The sequence below is a fragment of the Nyctibius grandis genome, chromosome 2 (assembly GCF_013368605.1).
Source record: "Nyctibius grandis isolate bNycGra1 chromosome 2, bNycGra1.pri, whole genome shotgun sequence".
Taxonomy (NCBI): Eukaryota; Metazoa; Chordata; class Aves; order Nyctibiiformes; family Nyctibiidae; genus Nyctibius; species Nyctibius grandis.
In genome coordinates, this window is record NC_090659.1 from 97,083,770 (window position 1) to 97,106,828 (window position 23,059).

Consider the following 23,059-nt stretch of genomic DNA (forward strand, 5'->3'; position numbering starts at 1 on the left):
TTCAGAGGCTGCACGTGTTATTGCACATAAACTTAGTAAACTGCCCCTCAAGGTTAAGGGGTGCTGGCAAAGTTAATGCAACCCCTGCATCTCTGGGTTGAGAAAAGGAATACCCACTTGTGCAGGAGTGAGATCAAAGCTGCATCACTAGAGGGCGATGGAGCAAGAAGGCAGATGAGGCCTCTGTGTCTGCACTGAAGGTACTAGGAGCTGGAAGAGGATGCCATTTTATTGCAGCTAGAAGTGGCTGATGACTAAATTCCTTTTGGCTTAGCTTAGGCAATTGGATATCACTGTCCTAGGAAGCCCTTTCTAACAGCTTGCAGGGCTGTTAAGGTGAACCTTCCTGCTTATGGAGTAAGCTAATCTCCTCAGGTAGCAGCAGTGAAGGCTGCAACAGGGAGTCAGATTTTTTTCCAGCTGAAGCATGCAGTTAAGTAAAAACTGATGTATAAACAGGAATGAGTAACAAAATAGCTGTATGAGGGAGATACTACATTTCTCTTAAGAGATCCAAGCACCACTGCTAAGAGGATGGTAACAATAGTTCCTGAACTCCCTGCAGCACTGACCTTCTCTGGCTTCAGGGTAGTGGACACTCATCCCTTACATATGTGGAATTTGGGTGATCTGTGCTGGACTCTTGGCATTCTTCTGGCAGGAAACTTACCTTTATAGGGTACCTATACCTATTACCCTAGAAACTTGGAAGTTGAGTTGAACCTTAATATTAGAACTTTGGTACTAACAAAGCAACAGGCCAAGGGCTTTTTCATAACAGATTATGTAAAATCTGCACTTGTTTCACAACACCCTCTTATAGCTGGTCCTTTCCGTTCAGTTTTGAGGGCTTTATACATTCATTGATTGCAAAAAGCCTTTTCGTTTAATTCTGGAGGGTTGGTGACACTGACTTCAACTTCTCTTTGCTCCTCAGTTAGACAAGCTTGTTAAGTGTTGCTGCATACACAACAGTCAGGCACTCACTCCGTTAATCAAATCAAACTTTATTTCCATGAATTCCTGTGCCAACCTTATGAAGTTCTGAGCTGAACAACTGCTATATGTAAACAGCAAACAGGAAAAATTACTGCTTACATCAACTTCAAAAGGTAAACTCTCAAAATGCATGTCTACTTCAGCCACCAGCTTCTCACTGTACGTTCGGTTCTAAATATCCTGCTTCTCTTGAAGCTTCAATTTTCGTATTAAAACCTGCAACCATGAGCTTTAAAAAATGAAAGCAAAGACAAATCTAAGAAACAGACCAAAATATTCCACTGATGTGGAATCAGTCTTTACCTCTTCATAACTATTAGAAAGATGTACAAATATACTATTTCTCTTGGCTAGACAACTTTGAAAAGAAGGGAAAGTCTAATAACTCTTAAAGCCTTACCCTCCTACCTGAATTATTTAAACATTTGGTATAAGTTCCTTTTAAAGTACTGAGGATGCACAGTATTACTGCTCCTAGTGTACTGGTCAATCAAGGTAAATTGGTGCAATAGACACTGAAGATTCTTCAGCCATGCCCTGCTTTAACTGCCAGTTCTCATGGGTGTGTGAAAGTGAGACATGCATGTGAAGGCTGGGGAAGCAAAGAGTTTGTGGAACTGCAGCAACCCCCTTTTATCAAAGAGGTTGCAACAATGCAGTGGAGTAGCCAGTTTGAGTGTACTCTGGCTACACAGCAAGAGATAGTAGGTACCAAGATGCTTCTATCTATGCCTGAGGCTTTTTCCTGTTTTGGGGGTCTGAAAGGGAAGTTGTAATGTGCAAAACTGAGCTGTTCCAGCTGTGACTGTTGTCACTCACTGACAAATTATGGTTGCTGTGGCAAGCTCTTACTGTCTATATGTGGCTCTGATGATCTTAGTGGGTCAAAGAGCTCTGTCTGTGCCCTCTGCAAGGGTGGGTTGTCACTTACAGCCTGCATGTACAACTCCAGGCCTGGGTCATGAATTGTGCTGCTCTGAGACCTGCTTTGCCTTCTCCCAGGATAGGCGGTAGCTGCTTCTTACAAGGCACAGCATGCTCATATAAAGAACATCCTACTTCAAGAACGAACGTGGCATCTAGAAATAGGTGTTATTGCATCATTTTGAGTAACGCTCACTAACTGCAAGTTTAATCAAGTAACATGACTAAGCAGGCACATGCCCTCCAGGCCTGAACGTGATACAAACTATCCAGTCATATGAGCTTTTTCCACTCAGCTGAAGTGTGTGCTACTCCATGGAGACTGTGGTGTCAGTTGTCTTTATGAACTCAGTTCTGGCTTTCTGCTCCTCTTCAGCTTCCTGTCCTTCAAGCACATGGACTCATTCATGTCAAGGTGACCCAAACAGGAGCCTGCACAGTTACTACTCCATGCTCACAGCCAGCAGCTATTTCCACCAGTCTCCCTTCCATTAAGTGTTTACTTCAGTGGTGCTTAGTGTACTCCAGCACTTCTTAGAAGGACTTAGAAAACAGTAAAATGCTGCCACCCACTTGTTACAAATGCTGCCTGGACTCCTCAAACCCAGTAACTATATGTTTTTATCCCAAATACAGGCATATCTCAGCTCTAAATTATATAAGGTAGGGGGTGAATGGTTCCTAATTTTATAAGCCCATTCCCTGGGCCAGAGTATGCAACTCAGACACCAACTGCCATGACCTCGGAAGGTCACAGAGCAGAAGGGAGCTGGAAAAGGGCAGGGGTCTGCCTGAGGGATATGAATGAGTCAGTCATCCTCAGGAAGATTAGACAGGACTGGTTATTTTGAGTCAGACACGTGCTAGCAAGAAGTGGGAGAGTTAACCTCCACAGCACAGATTTTAAAACAGTGCTTTGCCTTAAACAAATCACAGCCTACTGCTGCATGTTACATTAAACCAAACAGGTCAACACAACTCTTTTTAGCACCATTACAGGTCAGGAAAATACATTTATGATGTGCAATATACCTAGTGCAGAATCTGCAAGATGGAGACAGTTGTGCTGGTCCAAGTCAAGCAGCATGTACACATCTCTGTAAGATCACCTGAATTTAAGAGATTACAAATCCTAAACTGAAGCTGAGTTCCTAAAATTAGGTCACTGATTTGGCCCTGCTCAGACCATGATGTGATCTAAAGGTTTTTTTTTTAATCATTTAAATGATCCTTAAACAACCTTTTCTTCTCCATTTGCTAAGAAGGTATCAGTAAGAATCTATTTGTTTCATCATAAGCTTCCGGCTGTACTCATAGGCAAGGAACAATGCCCCATTGGCCAGGAATGCACGGATCATAGTTGGCTTTAGTCCAGAATACAAGGCAAGTACACCTGGAAATGAAATCAGAGCCAGTTAGCAATTTATTAAAATACCTATCTGCATCAACCACTGTGCTTTTACCTTTGCAGGATACCAAATTAACGCTTCTGCTTGTAGGGGCACGCACACACACAGAGCTGAACTCACTGGTGTAGCTGCTAACCACAGTGTTACTGGGTATTGATATAGGAGATGTATCTAGAGTTGTAACATGAGTTTAGCCATTTAAGTGCTTATGTTAGAAGCTTATCTCAGATATGACGGAGTCTTCAGAAGGCTACCTTGGTCACCTGAGGATACAGTTCACAGCAGCTGTACCACAGCTGGCAAGGGGACAGAAAGAAGAGCAGGACTATGTTGGAGCTGTGCCCCAGGACAGACTCCTGCTCTGAGGAGTATCTTCCCTAGTAACAGGGCCAGGATTCATATCTGCTGCCATGTATATTCTTACACCACCTCTGAAGTGCCTCGTGCAGACCTTTTCCAGAGACACTGAGGTAGATGTCCCAAGTTGCCAGGTTAGATATAGATAGGACTGATTTATCAAAGAGCCCTCAGTCAGCCATATATTAACTTCTAGAGGTAAAGAAAAATTCTGTACTGAACTTAACCAATTCTTTCAATTTTCATGTATAGGTTTGGTCATGGGTAATGGAGCTCATCCTTTATCTGCTTTTAATGCATACTGAGCTTTTGTTAGCTTTAAGTGAATTGTCTCCTGAACCAAGAGGCATGGCAGATGCAGTAGGTCTCAATTTCTAGATTCCAAGCTTTCCAGATTACATGAAGCATCAATATTTGTTTGTTAGAAATGGTTATTGTCTATTTCATAATACATTATCAGTGGACTAGATTTCTTAAGCAATTTTTGGTATTGGAGTGTATAGATTTCAACCTGCAGCCCTACAGATTCAGTTGATATGCTGCATACTCACCTTCAGTTCTCACAACAGTTACAAATGTTCCCATAAAGCCTGCCTGCTTTCCAGCCATTGAAAGAACCTGAATTCTAGATTTGACACAGTCCACAGGATACACAGCAATCCACAGACAGCTGCCTCCAAAACCTCCACTTAGTAGCAAAGGAATGGGACCTAAAGTTAAGAAATAAGCTTTTATATACACAAGATATTCACCAACATAAATATCATGTTATTTCATCTACAGAAGTCAAAGAGAACACAGAGGAACCTGCTTATGACAAAAGAGCAGTTTCTGCTCCCCCACAAAACCTTTAAGTTAATTTTAAGCCACTGGTAAGTTGCAAGTCTAACCAGGAGCTCAAAGGTTATAAGGAGTGCCTCTTAGATTATTGGTCACGCTAAAAAAGCATAACTGGGAATTCTGTTTTGACTGTATTAACTACATTAACTCCATTCCTTTCACACTTGTAATCACTTTCCAGTGCTAATTGTAAAATGGTTTAGAGTAGCATCGCATAGTGTCACTATTCACCTATACAGAGATTTATTTGGTACAGTGAAGTTACTTTGTGACCAGTCATTTTTCATGATGCAACTTCATTTTGTGTTTCAGATCAGATGTTTATAAACATTTTGCAACAACAGAGACCAGAATGCATGCAGCTGAAATCCAGCTAACTCCCAGCGAGACAAAGTATTACTGTTCAGTCTTTCAACAGGAGACAAGAAATTTTTATTCTGGCTTCTCCTCATTTTTTCATGACTAATTTTCAGTCTCTTACTATTGTTGTAATGACATCTAACAGTCAGCATACATTTCAACATACACTTGAACACACTGTTCAAGAAAATACAGCTAAAGACTTCAAAGTCACTCTAAACAGCTGCTGAAATGAAATAGTTCAGAGTTGTGTTACACTGTAGGGTCAGATATTTAAGTAGTTTTGTAGTATTACTGTTAGCTCACTTTTTATTTATTATTTATGATACATCCTGCTCCATTGGAAAGTGGTCACTTCAACAATTCATTACTATATATGCACAAAAGGCAGACCTCCGTATTTTGTATGTTTACTTTCCTTCATTTTACATGTGCTTTACGACTGCTGTCCATCATTAGCATATCTTCAGGGAAGATATGCCCCCCCTGCCCCTTTCATGTCCCCCATGACAGGATGCTAAAATCCACCTAGAAAAAGGGGCACCTTACCTAATTCATCTTTTGATCTCCCAGAGGCAAAGAATGTCCGGCTCAGTTCATACCCTCCAAAGAAGCAGAAATAGCCTGGGACTTCTCGCAGCAAAGTGCTTGACAGGCCACGGTAAAATCCGAGGGGACCATCCTTTTGAATAACACCCTTCACTACTGACCAAACTGTACTGATAGAGAGGTTGATCCAGTTAGTGATGCTTAATAGCCAGATGAGATGGTTACAGTACAATAGGCAACTGCAGTGACAATTAAGGATTAAATCAATTGTGTAGACAACAGAATTCAAGACTTAGAACAAGATCCTGTCAGGAGCCCTTCACTGGCATCCAGCTTTACTAGTACCTGAAAGATCTCCAGGCTGCGACCCTCCCAGCCACAACTCTTCTCTGGTTAACAGCGCACTACAAGTGTGGCACTGAGCCAATACAGAATTAAAAATAATAAAAGCACATAAAAGGGTTTTGGAGATACTGTGCAGGGTGTATACTTACTTGTGTCCCTGAATTATCTTTCCCGACAACTGCATTTCGTGCATGGCCTGCAGCCGGCACTTCACAAGCTCTGTGGGGCAGAGGACAAGGGTGGCAAAGGCAGAGGCGAAGGAGCCTGCAGCAGCATTCTGCAGATCACTGCAAGAGAGAAACTGCAGAGGGTATTTGGGCACTGACCTTCAGTGCGGTGGAGCCACTGCACCAGCAATCAGCTTCCTGAACCTGTACTCTAAATATCATAAAGAAAAACTGACAGACAGCCTTGGGGGAAAGAGTCTTAAGGGAAAAGGGCAGTTACTTGAACTGGGAAGATGAAAAACCTAACTCATCCCATCTTCATATACAACTCAAATACATCCTTTTGACACCTGAGAAGGTACATTGCAACTCATACATTTTTTTGCTTTACTTTAGTGATTGCAGCAGAATAAACATTATCAGATCTTCCTCTTCTAGGCTTTTATAAAAGTTTCCATAGACTTGTCTTACTGGGAAACTTTTGGGTATTAGTTACTTCCTCAAAGAGAACAGGAGCAATAATCACCTCATGTAGATGTCAGCATTCCCAAATTCACCTTACCAGTATTAATACAGGTTTTCCATGGAAGATGCTAGAAATCTGAAACCAAGGCACAACGGACAACTATAATCTTTCTACTGATGTGCTGCCGTGAATGTAACCATGTGAATCTGAGAGAGCACAGACAAACATAAATGACACCACCGAACAGCACTGTAATCCGCATTGACTCAGGATTCCAAAACTGGGACTTACTTTGCGGTGGTATTACAGATATCGCAAAGTCTGGGCTGCTAAACTGCCAGGACGCAACAGGCTGGTACTCCAGGATCGTGCTGCTTTATGATACGCTTTAAACAGGCTCCTACAGACACTGGTGTGTTGGACAGGAGCTGCACAGTAGCACAGAACAAGCAAGTGGAGCTTCTCTCTTCTTTCAGAGCCTGGGGAGTCAGCACAGCACAGATTGACCTCTCTGCTGCACAGAATCTCCTTCCGTGCAACGGAGATGTTAGCCCAGTGCCCGGCAGTTTTATACACTTACACTATCAGAGCTTAAAGCTACTTTTCACCTTACAGAAGCATCACGGAACTAAAGTTGTGACATGAAGCAAAGCTCGTGACATTCAGATATGGCAGTGACAAGAACTGTCAAAGTGGAAGAAATCAGTAACTGCCCGCAGAGCAGCAACTGAATAATATGCAGTAAATAAGAAATGGCAACACTGATGGCACAACACTCTCACAGCGCACACAGCTTGGTGTAACAGGGATCCGAGATGCAACCCACTAAAGCTCAAAACAGAGCAAGGCAGAGTTAAAAATACAGTACGTGGCTGAGCCCTGCAGTCATTATGCTATGAGCTAGAGCAAGGCAATAACGGTTAACTTAATAACAGTTAATGGTTGGACTTGATGATCTTAAAGGTCCCTTCCAACCAAAACGATTCTATGATTCCATGAATAAGGTTACACATTGAAAAATTAGGTAAGAAAATATGGAAGAGGTGCCTTCTAACTATGCGCTAAAGGGTGCATAGGATCCTTCCTCCTTCAGGAGAGAAAAAACCCAGATGCTATCATCAGAATTGAAAATAATTCTGACATGTACATAAAGGACTAGATTTACCCTTAATTCAGATTTTTTCTGCTTTCGCCTGTTGATGCTTAATTCTACATACAAAAATTCAACTAGAGCCACTGTTTAGGCTTTGGTCTTTGTTATAGTGACCTTCACTGCAGAAGTGATAAGCCTTGAATCCTGTTCAAGTTCCCTCTCAACTCAAAATGCCTAATTCAGTATTTTTTCTGGATGGGAGAGTTTTGATCATACATCAGAGGAGCAAGGATCCTCTGCTCTTACACTACTGCTTCTTCTATAAAAGGCATTTATCTTGTTTTTTCAAAGAAAATAACCTGCTGAAGATGACTACTCACGTACTGAGAATGTCAAACTGGGGTGAACAAGGATAACAGTTCCCTCAGTTTAGACTTTAGCACAGAACAAAAACAGTTTGGTTGGATTAAATAGGCATTTAAAGACAAATGGAATTTAGCACTTCTCTTTCCATTTGATTGTCTCAGTTTAGACTTTAGCTTGGAATGAAATCAGTTTGGTTGGACTAAATGGATGTTAAAAGATAAACAGAATTTAGCATTTCTCTCTCCATTTGTTTTCTTTTCACTCATGCATCAGTGGCATATATTCCTTTAACTGGAAAACATGTTGTTTTGTAACCATCCTTGTAACTGTTTTGCAAAGCTTCGCACACTGACCGGGGTATCCCTAAACACAGGCAGGCTAGGCAAGCTTATTTCCAAGCCATTTAAAAGGTATGACTGAAAAGGTAACTTAAAGCAAAACCAAACTATCAATCATCATAGCTGGTTTTGAGAAATCTCAAACACTATAAAACAATGAAAAAGTGTCAAGCCATTGCTTAGATATAGGTAAGAAACGGTTTTAAACTGAAAGAGGGTAGATTTAGATATTAGGAAGAAATTCTTTCCTGTGAGGGTGGTGAGACACTGGCACAGGTTGCCCAGAGCAGCTGTGGATGACCCCTCCCTGGAAGTGTTCAAGGCCAGGTTGGATGGGGCTTTGAGTAACCTGGTCTAGTGGAAAGGTGTCCCTGCCCATGGCAGAGGGGTTGGAACTAGATAATCTTTAAGGTCCCTTCAAACCCAAACCACTCTATGATTCTATGATGATTCTAAGAAAAATGGTCAGTTTTACTTCAGTTTGCAACTTCACACTTCTTCAGGCTAAGACAGTATGACAGTTTTCAAACAGCAGGGGCAATTAAGGTAATTATAGTTCTTTACTTGTCATGTCTGGAGGATAGCCACCTCATCGGGGTTTCTTCCCTCCCCTACAGTACACTACAAAGGCTTCTCGACTCTTCCACAACAAGAATGGGTAGAGATGTCCTCGGCAGACCACATGTACTCAGGGCACTACTGCAGACCCTGTCGATACAATTCTCTCATACATGCACCTCAGAACATGCCCCCACAATGATCCAGATGAAGAGATTAAGGGAGTAGCACCAAGAGAGAAATCTTTCAAGTAAAATTAAATCCTTTAGTGTTTTGTCCTAGTACAGCTGTGCGGTCACACTATTTGCTCTTCAATCAACAATGTATTAAACAGCCATCCTGGATCTGAGAAGTACCAGTACTTGATCAAGGAAAGAAGGGTTAAATGTCAGAGGCACTTCTTATTGAAATGTATTCAAACTGCATTCCGTTCTGTATCCTACTCCAAAGATGTGGAGTAGTACAGCTATGTATACTGTTCAAATGTTTCCTGTGCTACCTCCCCTACATACACCCTAAAAATGCTGTCTCAGTCAATTGAAGAGATGATCCTAGAACCTCTGCAAATCTGTGGTTTGCCTCCCAGGAGGATCACAAAACATGGTTACGAAGTGAAGCATGCTGTTGGTCAGGCCTACCTCCTACATTTTAGTTGGTAGGAAAAGATAAGGGTTCTGTAAGCTGAACAAGCGGAAAATCCCCGATCTAAGAAAGCAATAAAAAAGATGGAAATAATTCTGTCTCAGCTTAGAGGTCTCAACTGCCAGAAAACAGTGAACGAGAATGCAAGTAGACAGCAATTAATATAAGTTTCTTCATCGCTTCATATTCCCTCATAGCATGCCTCAGTCTTAAGATCCAGCACATCTTAACATGTGACAGGAGAATACCTCACATAATGCCACTTTTAGATACTTGTCTTGCGCTTAGGTAGCTACCCACATCATGTCAGACATCTCAAATGCAGAAATGTGGCCTCCCCAGCTACTTCCATTTGGAGACAGACGTGACCAAGACAGAACAAAGCTATTAATAAAAAGCTGAATGTGGTTAACCTTGTGTTACTCTTTGAATGAATGGAGTTAGGACAGTATGAGGAGTCTTTAACACACTGTGGGGCAGCACAAAGATGGAGAAAGTGCAGCTACTCTGAGTGCTGCACAGAAGACATACCTTGACAAACGTGATGTGTAACAGTAAGGCATGCTGAGACTGCTGGACCACTGACAGCTCTAAAGTCATGCACCTGGAGAAAAGCCATCCTAGCTAGAAAGAGATGATCATTATGCCTATGCATAAATCCATGAATCGTTCACACCCTGAATACACTGCACAGCTCTGGTTTCATAAGCTCAAACCCAGAAGCATTAGAATTACAAGTCTTTCAGAGAAAGGCAACAAGGACAGTTAAAGGAACAGCTCCCGAGTGCTGACTGACCAGGAGGGATGAGATTCTTCCACCTAGGAAAAGACTCAGGTGGGGAAAAGGGGCGTGGAGCAATGGCTAGGGGTCTACAAAATCCCAAGTGGCGTGGAGACAGTGGCTAAGGACCAACTGCCTCTTCCAGTTACAGAATTAATGATTATCACCTGCAAAACTCCTGCCAAAGAATACCACAGATGCAAGGAACTTACAAAAATTTGAGGGGAGACTGGACAAGTGCTTCAAAAAAAGATCCAAAATCACTGACTGGATCACACCAGGCCCAAGAAATCCTCTGAGTTAAGAGCACAGATTGGCAGAGGACTCGGAGTAAGTATTAAACACTTTTGCTCTTCTTTCTCATTCTTTAGGCAACCACTTATTGCCAGTATTGTAGACAACTGCACTGCACAAAAGACCCTCGATCTAACCACCATTACATTCAAGCTTTTGAAACTTAAATAAATAAATTTGAAAAGCAAGACTATATTAGAAAAGTGTCCTTTCCCCTTAGTATGGCTCCCTGTAAGAGGAACCATTACCTCCCCTGCAAAATCAGAACAACGTAGAGATCAAGGGAATTCCAACTTTCAGGTGTTGCAATGCTCATTCCCTCTGGTAAGATGTTCCAGGTCTTGAATATTGCAATTAAGTTGTGATTATCTAAACCAGCCAGCTGCAGTGACAAGTAGATGGCTCTGTTGTAGTTAAGACACCATATCCTAGCACAAAGGTCTATATTCCAAAACTTACTACACTGCATACCGGCAGAGGGGGGCCTGGGACACCAGTTGCACCCTGACAATACAGTCTTTGCAAGTTAGCAGTTGCATGACTTTTTATTTATTTTTTTTTAAATACGAAACAGATTTCTATTACTAACCTGAGCTTTGTTTTCCTGTCTACTCCAACAATTCTTCTCACAATTTGTTGACAAAATCCATAGCACATGAACAGAACAGAGTTCTCTGCGATGTTGGCTACAAGCGCTGGTGTGGTTCCCTTGTAGAAGCCTCGAAACCCCACTTGCTTATAGGTTTTCACAAAACAGTCAACAATTCCTTTGTACATGTCAGGGAACGTCTGCATCTTCACCTTTGCAGTGTCAAAGGGCTGGCCAGTCACCACGCATGCTGTCCCACCTAAGCAAGTAGGGGAAGTTAAGAGGGTGGCTGAAAGTTAGTTATCACAACTGAAATGCCTACACACAAAGAGCACTATGAGGAAAATCACACAGAAAGCAAAGATGAAAGAATTCTCCGCAGAAAAAGACAACTGCACTGATTTTAGCACAATGGCGTCAATTGTCAGTGATGAGTTTAGTTACCTGAAGAAAAAAAATCATGCGTAAGAGCAGTAACAGCTTGATTGTCATTAAACATTTCTTTACCGTACTAAAAGCAAGCATCTAAATGAATCAGTGCACTTACATAAACAGGTACTGAATTAGAGGTATTGTTCTGCAATCAAGTCACTTGTGTTAACGAGTTAAGTAACATTTTCCCTTGCTCATTAATGCAGTGGTTCAGAAACCATCTGCTTTCACGTTCCAAAATAATGAAGAACTAAAAGATTTGTAATCAAGTGAGACAAAGATTCCCCCAGGACAAGAGGAACACTGCTGAGAGAGCGCTAAAACTGATGATGCATTACAAGTTGATAACAAAAGACTCAAGCTCTTTACTTTAAAGTTCCAGATGATTCTTATTTACATTTATTCCCACATACTGGAAGAAAGCGTCCAGGACAAGCTGAAAAAGGGCAAAAGGGCAAAGTTTCTCAACGTGTTATCTTTTCCAATCGGAACTGCAAGGTCAATACCCTGAAAACTTGTGAGGTATTTCCATCAATAACCACTTTGCCCACAGTGCAGCGTTCTTCCGCAAGATCTAACTCAATTCAGCAGTCTACGGAAAGAGCTAATGTTACACTTCTTCAGTAAGAAATACCAGCGTACACTGACAGCAATCTCTTAGGAGCCAAAACTTAACAGGAAGCATATGATAGGAGCAACTTATATAAGCTTTTATGGTTTTGTTTTTTTAGCAAGAGAGAAGAACCATCCTAATACAGAAGCTGATCTTTAACCAAAGCACAGTTGACATGCATATACCTCAAAGAGGGCAAGTTAACAAGATGTTTTTTCAGCTATGAAACTGAAATAATTATCTGTAAGTGAAGATAATGTAAAGAAACTGTCAGAAACAAATGTGTGAATTCAATTAAGATTAGTTATTTTTCTTCTAAGTGGGGAGTAGAAGAGTAAGCAAGTATTTGTTTCACCAGGGTGATTTTCAATCGATTTTACTTTTTGCAAACACATTTGTGTTACATTGTTGTTGCTCCTTTGCAAAAAGGTTCTTTGGGTGTTTAAGAGGAACTCAAGATCCTACCTCCCATAAAACGTCATTCTCAATCAGATGGATCATTAAAAGCTTTAGAGCAAATCATGCAAGGAAGCATGAAGAACTTCTTGCTCTGGGAGGGATAACCAAGGAGAGAAAGAGCTGGCTCAGACCAGTAACAACATCCATGTGAGCCTCAGATGAAAAGCAGAGCTGGAAAGGCTCAGCCAATACTACTTGCAGGCATGTCAGGCAGATATTAATCTGCAGGACAAATGTACAGGTTCCTGTGCAAAGGTAGACCTAAAACATCCACACATAGTAAAATACTGGCTATTGGAAGAAGCCCAAGATAACCAGGAAAGGTCTTGAGGAAAAAAAAAAGCTGAAAAATTGCGAATTGCCTGTGAATGGCTGTTCCAAAAAGAGAAAGGGCTCTCCTTACACTGTCATTGGAGGTGGCACAAGAAGTCCAGTAAACTACTTAATCAAAGTAGTGATTAGAGGTTGCTCAGATCCTAGGCAAAGGACTATGACCCACAGGCAGCTAAATGACTTATGTATTCTTGTTCAGAATTTAGTTGCCCCAATATGACATTGCTTATCAGCTAGTCAAGACTGTATCTGGAGAGTAAGGTAAAACCAGGTTACGATTTGCTGGAGGAACTAGCTGTTTGCCTAGTTTAAGTACACTTCCTAAAGGGTGCAGAGATATGTAACACAGAAATGAGCCCTATCAATGAACACAGGCAATACAAAGCGATTATGTGGAAAGAATATGGAAAATAAATACTAGAGGAACAGTAAAACTATCTATTACAACAGAACTAGCAAAAAAAAGAACAATACTTAGGATTACTGAACTCATGGTGAAATAGGTCTGAATTCCTTCATCTTACCTGAAGGAAGGAGAACTATACCAGAGAAGAAAACAGCATAATTAGGTTGAAGATCCTCTAAGCTCTACTGCCAAAAACCAGGCAAACCTCAAGTGCATGCCACCCTGTTAGCCTGAACGTGGGCACGGAACAGTATCACCAAGCAATGGATTCTAAGCTAATGCTAGTTTCCCGCTCTTGTAGCAGCCAAGATGAGACACACCAGGCTTCAACTCAGAAAGACAATTTCCTAAGCCAGAGTGCTCCACTGCCCTGGATATTAACAGCAGCACTCCTGAGCTGAACTATCGGGAAGGAAAGTGATCACACCTCCCATTTAAGCACCTGGGAACACCCACAAAACCATCAAGAACTGTGCAGATATTAAATTGCCACTTTGGGAAACAGAGCAGATAGAATAGCTATTCTTTACTGAGGACACAAAAACCAAGGAGAATGAACAGACTAACAGAAACATTTTTTTCTAAGGCAATGAAGGGGTAATAGCAGAAACACTTCTCTTCCCTTGCATGGAAAGAGGGTGTTGTCTAGTCAATAATGTATTTTGCAAAGGCTAACAAAGCAGGTATTCACGGGGCAAGATGTGGTGGCAGATGAAACGCTTTACAAAGGTGCCACATTGGACTCATGGTATCTGTCACCCCTTGCTTTGTCACTGCACTAAGGTTAACTCCACTCTGACAAATGACCTCAAATAACTACCCTTGAATGCACTTAACACCACTAATACTGTCATATTCACAGCATTAACACCATCATAAAAGGAGCGACTGTAATAGCTATTGTATCAGAAAGAAAAAACATGAAACTGTTTAAACAGGTTACAACAGTACATTAGACAAATCTTTCCTTCTACCTTTTCTGTATAAACATTGCCAGCTTAGAAACGTCAAAAAGACCCCTTTTCCCTGGTAGAGCTAAAAATCGATTAATCCTTCAGCCATGGATATTACCAACATGGTAATGGCAGCGAGACAATCCAACTGTTTCCACATTTGTGACTGTCACAACTGGTCCAGCAAAACTTTATAGCACAGCCTAGACCGAAGTGGAAGTTAGTTAAGTGAATTCATCATTAGTCCTACTGCTCAGCTTCCCAGCTTTTAAAGATTCACACTGGGATGTTGTCTGAGCTAATAACCCTTCAGATAGCCTCTTGCCTGCTTCAGTTAGAGAGGGTTCCTGTGACAAAAGCAGAACCTCAATCACTGACACACTGTTTGAGTTCATTCCAAAACTCTACTTTTGACTGATTCTTTAACTCATGTAAGCACGAGAACTAACACTGAAACTTAAACCTCCTTCTGGAAAATTATTAGTCTGAAATAAGGGTTACACCTTCACTGTGTGGCAGGGATTTCACCGGGGAGGAGCAACAGTGATGCAGTTACAACACTGGCTGAGGTCAACTGCTTCATCTCCATATCCTTAAAATACAGAAGATGAGGCTTTTTATAGCAACAGGAAACTGCTTTTACATTTGTCAAAGCTATTAAAACTGTTCCTCAGAAGTTTTGTGCAATTAAGTTCTCTCCAACATTACCTGCAGCTCCTGCTGTGAGGTCAATAGCAGCCTGAATAGCAGAGTTGATCCTCATGCTTCACACTTGTTTATCAGTTACTTTGGAGTTGAAGTCTCCTGTTTCCTGGCAGGTGTCAAGATACTTGTATCCTGAGGGAAGAGAAAGATGAAGTACAAAGATGATTTACAATGGCAAAAGCATCACGCGAATACTTTCACTTCCACTCTTCCACGTAGCTTGTTCTAAACCATTTAGAGACAGAAAATACTTGTCCCCACGACTGAGATGTAGCATATTTGTATTCAGACTGACTAGTTTTGCCACATTAGTCAAGTCCTCTGGAGCATCACTGCCTAGCTTCAGATTACTTGGGCTTTCCAGCTTCTAGTCTCCCTGGATCTCTCAAATGAAAGCAAAGACTACCTGCAGGGAACAGTGTTGAGCATTACCTTTCTATTGATTATAGAAGTATAGTCTCCATCAGGTGTCTAGGGCTAGCTGGCAGGAATATTTCCCCCTGTCTCAGCTCCCCACCTATAAAGCAAAACAGAGAACTGCTCTCCTCATGGTGAACAACAGCTAAGAAAACTCTATTCATGATGGTACAGGCACATTAGGTATTTCTACGTGGCTCTTGGAAGATATAAGTAGAAAAGGAATGAATATGAACATTTAGAATTGTGTTTGGCTGTAATGTTCCGAGTGTAAGTCCCTCACACATCAGGATATTAAAAATAAGAATTACACCTCTCAGGAAGGCAGCTGGAAAGCAGAAATACAGAGACAATACTTTCAAATAAAACATTCAAATTAATTCAGTTCTCAAGTTTGCAGCAAGGTACTTTCACTGGGCGAGCAGTTAAAACAAGCTTTCTTATCTGGAGTAAAATCACCAGGCCAAAGAGCTCCCACTGTTTCAGACCCATGCTGCTGAGCAAGACACTTGGCTGGCAGTGCTGTCAAAAAAGTTGCATGAGTCTTAAAAAACATACAAATACACACATGAATCAGCTCCTCATTGACTTTTAAGCCTGGTTTCAAGCACAGTATATCAGTAAACAGAACATTTTTCTCTTTTCTACCTACTGTAATGCTTCTTTTCAAGCCTTTTGCCTCCCAAGATATATTTTGGGGTAATATGAATGGAAAACATAATTTCCAGTAGGCTACATTGAAAGAATAATTTAAAAAAACACACTGTATGAACCATATCCTTTGTACAACTTTTACATTACAAGCACAGACATTTGCATACAAGCAAGGCTTTAAGAAAGCCTGCCTCTAAACAGATTTATTATTACTGAAGCTTAAAAAAAATACATAGTAGGCCAAACACTGTCACACAGTAACTTCACATGTCCAATCTGTTTAAGACGTGTTGCATGAATCTGAACATAACGGCTTTAAAAAAACAAAAACAAAACCAAAACACTATTCTTGTAATAAATGGCACTAATACATGCTATTTTCGACCTGGGGTTACAGATTTGAACCGTTTCACTACTGACAGCATAGTATGCTAGGTGTTACTTCAAAACAGAGGCTCCAAGACCAAGTTACACTTCACTAGCCTATATACCTCATTAGCGTTCACAGAGCACTCTGCAGTTTTGCTTCTCATTTAGAGGAAAAGAACAACAGATCAGCGAGACAGCCTCTGAATGAAGGGAATTACTAGAGAGCAACAATTGCCTGCATTCAGTAAAATGTACACTGCTTGCATCATGTTGAGCACTTACCAACTTGTGCCAGTCCCCAAAGGGAGCACGTGCCAAATCACCCACGGAAAGCTTGGCAGTAGAAGGAAAAACAGAGATGCCTGTAAAAATATGGAAGTTTTAAGAGCCAAGGAAGTTTAGTTTCCTGAACTATAAGAGCACATTGCCACTTTCAGAAGATTTAAGACTTAGTCAACACTACACCAGTATTATACATGTACATACCTTCTCTCCTATTTTTTTCCTATTTGTAATAACACTAGCAAATTAAAAACTGCTTGTATATACGAGGCAACGACTTCCCAGTTACTTCCAAAGCGACTCCAAGCCTGAAACCTGGAAACCCAGAAGCATTAGTTAGTGTAACAGTTCCGCAGAGTCCTGCACCCGCAGCCCCAGACGTTATTCTCCGCTGATGCATTCTCCGAACGCTAAGGAGATAAACCCAAAAGGCAGCACCGCTCCTTGCAGGAGCCCAGCAAGGCGGTCTGTAACTCTGCTCCCCAAGGTCGCGGCAGGCCAGCCCCGCAGTAGCAGCGGCGCAGCACCGGGACTGGCCGCGGCGGGCTGCCACACGTGCTCACGGCCGGCGCGGAGATGGGCTCTTCACCGGCCAGACCCCCACCTCCAGGGTGGGCAAAGGCGACGGGCGGCTGGCCCGAGGAGAGGAAGGCTCAGGCTGCAGCCCCGCTAACCCCCCGTTCCCACAACACCCACCCACCGTGAGCAGCAAAGCCCCGGCCTGCCTTTGGCGGGGCGGCGCGGGGAGATGGCCGAGGCCCGCCGGGGCAGGAGACCGCCTAGCCCCGCACCGCCCCCGGCCCGACGCCTCTCCCGGGCGGCCGCACGCAGCTTCCCCAGGGGCCGCTCACCGCGGCGCACCCCGGGCCCGCTCGCCAGGCCCACAGGCCGCGGGGCAGCCCGCCTCCCGCCCGGGGAGACCCCGCTCCGCTCCACGCCGATCGAGTCACAGCCCGCCCGCCAACAGAGAGAGCAAAGTGGCCGCCCCCCACCCGGCGCCAGCACTCACCACAGCACGCCGGGCGCCCCCGCCGCCCCGCCACCGCTCTCCCTATATAGGCGGCCGAGGGAGGCGGCGCGGCCCCCCGGCAGCCCCGGGGAAGACGCGGGCCGGGGAGGCGCTGGGCGGGCGGTGGCCTGCAGTGCCTCCGGCAGCGAGAGGCGGTTCCGGGCGGGCGGGGAAACGCCTAGCGACCGGCGTGGCTGCGGGGTGGGGGGTCGGGAACAGGGTTTTGGGGTCCCCACAAGTACCAGCCGCAGCACCGCCCCCGCCCCGCTTCCCCTCCCAAACCCTGCGGCCGGGCCGGCCGGGGGCGCTGGAGCCCCCGGCCGAGGCCGCCCTGAGGGCCCTGCCCGGCGCGGCGGCTCGCAGCGCGGCACGACCCGCGGGGGCATGTGGACGTGGTGGTGGCTTTGAGGGCGAGAGCCGGGCTGCGGCTGCCCAGGTCGGAGAGAACATCATCCGCGTTTCTTCCCCCCAAAAACCTGTGATTGGTGGGCTGTGTTTGAGGTTACTGAGCAGGACTTAACTGGATTTATGAATTAGAACCACAATATCTTTTGGGTCGGTTTTTTTTTTGTTTGTTTTTAAAGGAGGATTTATTTAGGAATTAAGTACCCTGAAATAACAGCAGTGTGTGCCTACGGGGGAAACACAGCAGAGCTGCCCTAACTCCCGACAGAGGTATTCATCCAGCAGCCATAGTCAGACCAGAGCTTTATTTTTTTGCCTCCTTCTAGTTGCAGTATTTGACACATTTTTCCAATGTCATTGAAGCAACGCAGGAGAAGGAAAATTAACCTGTGGCCATTTTTTTGTACTGCATGCCTGAATAACAGTTATGTCAAACAAAAATGATTACTCCCCCTTCCCTAAAAGACAAAATTCCCCATTAAGTTTCACTTACGTGTTACAGGACTGAGCCATACAGGTTTGGAGCTATTTTATACTTAAAAAATAAAGATACACTAGTCTAAAATTTTACATCTAAAGGTGTAAAGTTATACCTGACATCCTGGATACTGAAATAAAAAGGATTTTCTTCTGCCTCTTTAGTTGAATTGAATAGTCAAATAATTGTGAAGATAAAAAGTAAGAGGTGTTCCTGCTCAGATGTCTGCTAAAAACTCTAGCTTTACTTGCACATAAAAGATAGACACCCGTTGGACACGGGCAGACATTGCAATTGTAAGCCATTTGTAAGCAATCAGCAGGCAATTTGCTGCCCATCAACAAATGACTTTTGCTAACCTGAGACGTCACTTTTGTGGTCCTAACTTTTTGGCACTATGAAGTGGAATATGGTGGCTTAAATCACCGTGCTGAGGGTTAACACCACTTTCCTCAGCTGAAACTGTGCAAAACTCCTTTTTGTTTTTTTTCTTCTTTGGATTAGGAATTAATAGAAGTGCTTGCAATACGGCTTTTCAGAAGCAATGCCCAGGTGAAAGCAGTAGGACACTGTACATCCTGTGGAAAGGTAAATGAGCATTATCTATAACATATATCAGTGATCAGTAATACTGGAGATATTCTGCCAGACCAGGCAGTGTTTCTGGGAAGCGCTACACCTGCAATTCCTGCTGAGCTGCTCGTGTTTGTGTGGATTGAGACATGCAGACCTACATATTTGAGTTTAGATCCGTGGTGTTTTCCCCAAAATAAAAACTGACTGTTCCTACATTCAAAGCCCGAACCAAAGTGAAAGCATTTTAAATACCAGAAAGCTAAATGTACATTTTTTCCTGTCACTTTTAATTAATTATAGGCTTAAGATACAGCTGATATTTCTACGTGGTTATTTTCTTGAAATATTCCTTTTAAATGGTTTGGTGCTATTCTTCAAAATATGGCAATTGTTAAGGAAGAGCAGGCTAGGTTATAAATGGTTTTAGAAACAATACATCAAATAGTAAATTACTTTATTGCTTTAATGTAGAAATAATCACTGTGGTAACTAGTTAGTGATGGTGAGTTAGTTGTGCGTCTTGAATGATCTGAAATAGAGATTACTGTTTAGTCACGAAGAATTTTGACCTGTGTGCTGACTACTTTTTTAGCAGGACTGCAGCACTGTTGGAAGATTCAGTTGGTGAATAATATCTAACCCCTAATGTAATGAAGCTTGCAAATAATATGCCATTAAATCACGTGCTGCCTGCTGTTTCTGTTTACCAGCTGAAACAAGAGGCCTTGAGTGTTTCAGGATGCTTATTCAGACCCACATTCCTCGGGCAGACCACCAGGCCTGCCCTGCTCCTGTTTGGACCCCGTACAAAAGATGGACATGGTGGGAGTACTTGAAATGTTGCCTGGGAGATTTTACAGCCGTGAAATGCATCACTACAATGAGCATATTGCCACCACATGGCTATTTCTGCTACCTGCACCCATGTCTACTAAGCCAAATTGTACTTTTTGCCCCTGCGTTGTGCTGGCGTGGAGGTCCTAATGGGCAATTTGTTTGGGGCTTAACTCCAAGCTTCCCCTCAAAGGGTTTAGACAGGACAGAAGTGGGATATGTGTGCAGAGAGCTTGGCTTGCAAGGGCTTTGCAGGAACATGGAAGTGTTTTCTGGGACTTAAGGGGTCTGGCTTGGGGCATGGGTGATTGGCTTTGGTTGCGATGGCCCACAGTGTGATGGGAGGGGCACAACCGCTCTTGAGCAGAGTGTTTTGGCACTGAAGGGATGGGTAACTTCTGGGAGCTGAAAAGCTGGGGGAGGGATGCCATAGAAACTTGTCTGCCATGGAAGATGAAAGCGTTTCCTTGCAATGTGCGTTCCTTTCCATCTTGCAAGATCCCAGCAGTCCAAGCCCATCTCCTGGGCTCACCATCTCCAGCCAACCACAGGCAAACCATTTGCTTCCTGAAAGCCATTTTGCCTTTCCTAATTCTTAGGGAAATTCTGACTGCGCAGGAGGATGAACATCAGTTCTTCACAAGTATCGTCCCAGAATAGCAGCCAGAGCTGCAGAAACAAGACCATCAAAACTTTGCAGTGGATGTTGTCCAGACTGTTTGGAGAAGTGGGTCAAGAAGTACAGGACCACATGGGCGTTGTACATGGAGGAAACATAAGATGGCTTCTGCATGTAAGGCCTTACACAGGTGATAGTGATTTGGGTACTGATATACTACTGTCAGTTGCAAGTGAGAGGACAGTTCAGCCTTTCCAGAGTAGGTTGCAGTCAGTGAAGTGAAGGTTTGAGGGACAGCTTTGAACTACATGTTTCACAAGGATGTTTGGGCCTAACCTAATGCAAAATAGATTCCTGAAGTCAGAGGTGAGGACCCTCAGCACTAGACATTTCAGTCTGCTAGTCCATTTCTGTTGCACCAAATTAATTACTAGCATAGATGGTCCCACCACCTTGGGAACTCCAGAACTTCCTGGACTGTGGCATCTTCCTAGTAAGTGTGGAGATTGAAGACATTGCTACAAATCTATCCGGAAGCATAGGGATGAAGGCCAGTGTGAGTCTGAGGGGAAAAAAAGCTCATGTTCTTGCTATAGAGATCATTCTGAGTGAAGAGACTAGCTGCAGCCACCATTTTATCACTTGGTATTTGCTCACTGTGACTCTAAAACAATGGAGAACATGCAGGTAAGTGGTGCAGCTGGGCATCTCAGGATGCATTGCTGTGTGAAAAGAGAGCTGAAGACCACCAAAATAATTTGGAGCAGCTTTGATGACACAAACATTTCTGTGACTACTAATTCCAACAGGAATGAAAACATCAGAGGTGTTCAGCTGTGTTCAAGGATTGCATTGATATGGTCTGCTTTACAGCAGAGTAAACTACCCGTAGAGATAGGTCTTTGGAGGAATGTTTCTTTGCAGTGTAAGAATTGTACTTCCAGGTTGTTTTCTATACTTTGACTGCACAATAAATTGTTTTTCTTAGTTTGCTTAATATTCGTGATAACTACCAGTTGCTATGGAGTTATGGTGCACTATGAGCTTTTTCTGCCTGTTTATTAGCCAACTGCAAATACTTATCCTTAAAATCTCATGCAAAAACAGCAACCCAAAAGACCAACACAAAGAGCTGAAAATGGTATGTTTCTTGGACATTTCTGTAAGAATTCTACATATTTTTTTAATGACTAATGGTTCAGGCATGCAATGGAGTTATGGAGAGTTAGTTACTGAATGTCAACCAAACTCTGGGAATTGTCTTGATACATTGCCTCAGCCAAGGCAACGTGATACTACCAGGCAGCAGCTCACAGGGAAGGAGTGTTGTGATACAAAAGAGTGGGGTTTTAGGAGTAAAAGTCATTTGTTAGTGAAGTTACCTAGATTGAAAGATCTGTGTGGGGGAAATATGGGGCATTTGTGTATCAAAGGTAGAAAAGTCACTTGGAAATTGCTCTTGCATGCAATAGGAAACAAAACCTTGTAGTACAAAAAGCACATGGACAAGTGAGTATTGTCAACAGTCAGACAGAGTTTGAGGAAACTGGCCAACAGCAGCAGTTCCCAGTTAATCGGATTTTTGTTTTCAGTTTGGTTTCAGACTGCTTTGAGCCAGAACCAATATTTTCCTTCTATTTCTGGTACATCTGACATTCCTCTGATCCTTTTCAGCTAGATCAGTGTTCTCATTAGTATTTGTGCTCACAGCAGGAAGCCATTTTCCTCAGTAACAGCTAAGGAAAGACACCGTATGTGTCTGTCCCCAGGCTGGACACCCCAAAGCCATCATGGGCATATCCTGGAGCAGAGACTGGGAAACCACCAGTTTTCATCGCTTTGGTATTTGTAAGCCCAGTTATTTTTTAATTGTGGACAGATTTGGTCCAGAAAAAGAAGGTTGTCTCCTTTTTCCCTTCCCTTGCCAGCTTGTGCTTCCTACGCCGTGGTTGATGCCTGCTACCCAGCTGGAAGGGAAGTGCAAGCGAAAAAGTGTGGCAGCCTTGCTGGGCACAGAGAGGGGCTTGACACTCCTTGGGCACCTGAGTTCCCTCTGAAAACAGCAAAAAGTGAGGCAGCAAACAGAAGCTGGGTGCTGAAATACCGCTGTGGAACCTGCCACGCACCAAAAGCGCTGTACAGGCTGAAACCCAAGGCTCGGTGTTTTATATTTAGTTTTATATTTAATGTTTTCAGTATCATGAGCTTTAGAGAAAGGTGAGAGGTGCTTGAATTGGCTGTCTGTAAAGGAATTATTTAAAATGTCTTAAAACAATTTATGCTCTGAAATACAAGATCGTCTGTCCTTTGGAGGGGTAACTTTGGTCTTCAGATACCGTGGCAGCACAGTTCTGGATGCTGCTACCTGTTTCGTTTGTCATCATCTGTACTGCTGACAAGTCAAAAAAAAAAAAAAAAGACTCGTTTTGGAACTTAAA

At 43.0% G+C, this 23,059-nt stretch overlaps 1 protein-coding gene across 3 annotated transcripts; it reads right to left on the reverse strand.

Annotated features, from left to right (window-relative positions):
• Positions 1-987: 987 nt before the first annotated feature.
• SLC25A15 (solute carrier family 25 member 15) lies at positions 988-17,925 on the reverse strand. Of its 3 annotated transcripts, XM_068395523.1 has the most exons (10): positions 17,710-17,925; positions 16,905-17,015; positions 16,701-16,780; positions 15,411-15,495; positions 14,982-15,110; positions 11,078-11,336; positions 5,933-6,070; positions 5,439-5,608; positions 4,241-4,399; positions 988-3,316 (listed from the first exon to the last, which is right to left on the reverse strand). In XM_068395523.1, exons 5-10 carry the CDS (start codon positions 15,034-15,036, stop codon positions 3,192-3,194), a joined length of 906 nt encoding a protein of 301 aa, XP_068251624.1. In that variant the 5' UTR covers positions 15,037-15,110; positions 15,411-15,495; positions 16,701-16,780; positions 16,905-17,015; positions 17,710-17,925; the 3' UTR covers positions 988-3,191. The 3 variants fall into 3 exon arrangements, with proteins under 3 accessions (XP_068251624.1, XP_068251623.1, XP_068251625.1); XM_068395522.1 differs by lacking the exon at positions 15,411-15,495 and having other exon boundaries at positions 17,710-17,924; XM_068395524.1 differs by lacking the exons at positions 15,411-15,495; positions 16,905-17,015 and having other exon boundaries at positions 17,710-17,924.
• Positions 17,926-23,059: the final 5,134 nt, after the last annotated feature.

Bases quoted from the DNA above. Each gene is read 5' to 3' on its own strand.
- SLC25A15 (XM_068395523.1), bottom strand. From the start codon at position 15,036: ATGAGGATCAACTCTGCTATTCAGGCTGCTATTGACCTCACAGCAGGA. The intron at 6,071-11,077 runs GTTAGTAATAGA...TCTCTCTTGCAG, and splicing joins GACAGGAAAACAAAGCTCAG to TGATCTGCAGAATGCTGCTG. The intron at 5,609-5,932 runs GTAAGTATACAC...CCTCTCTATCAG, and splicing joins AAGATAATTCAGGGACACAA to TACAGTTTGGTCAGTAGTGA.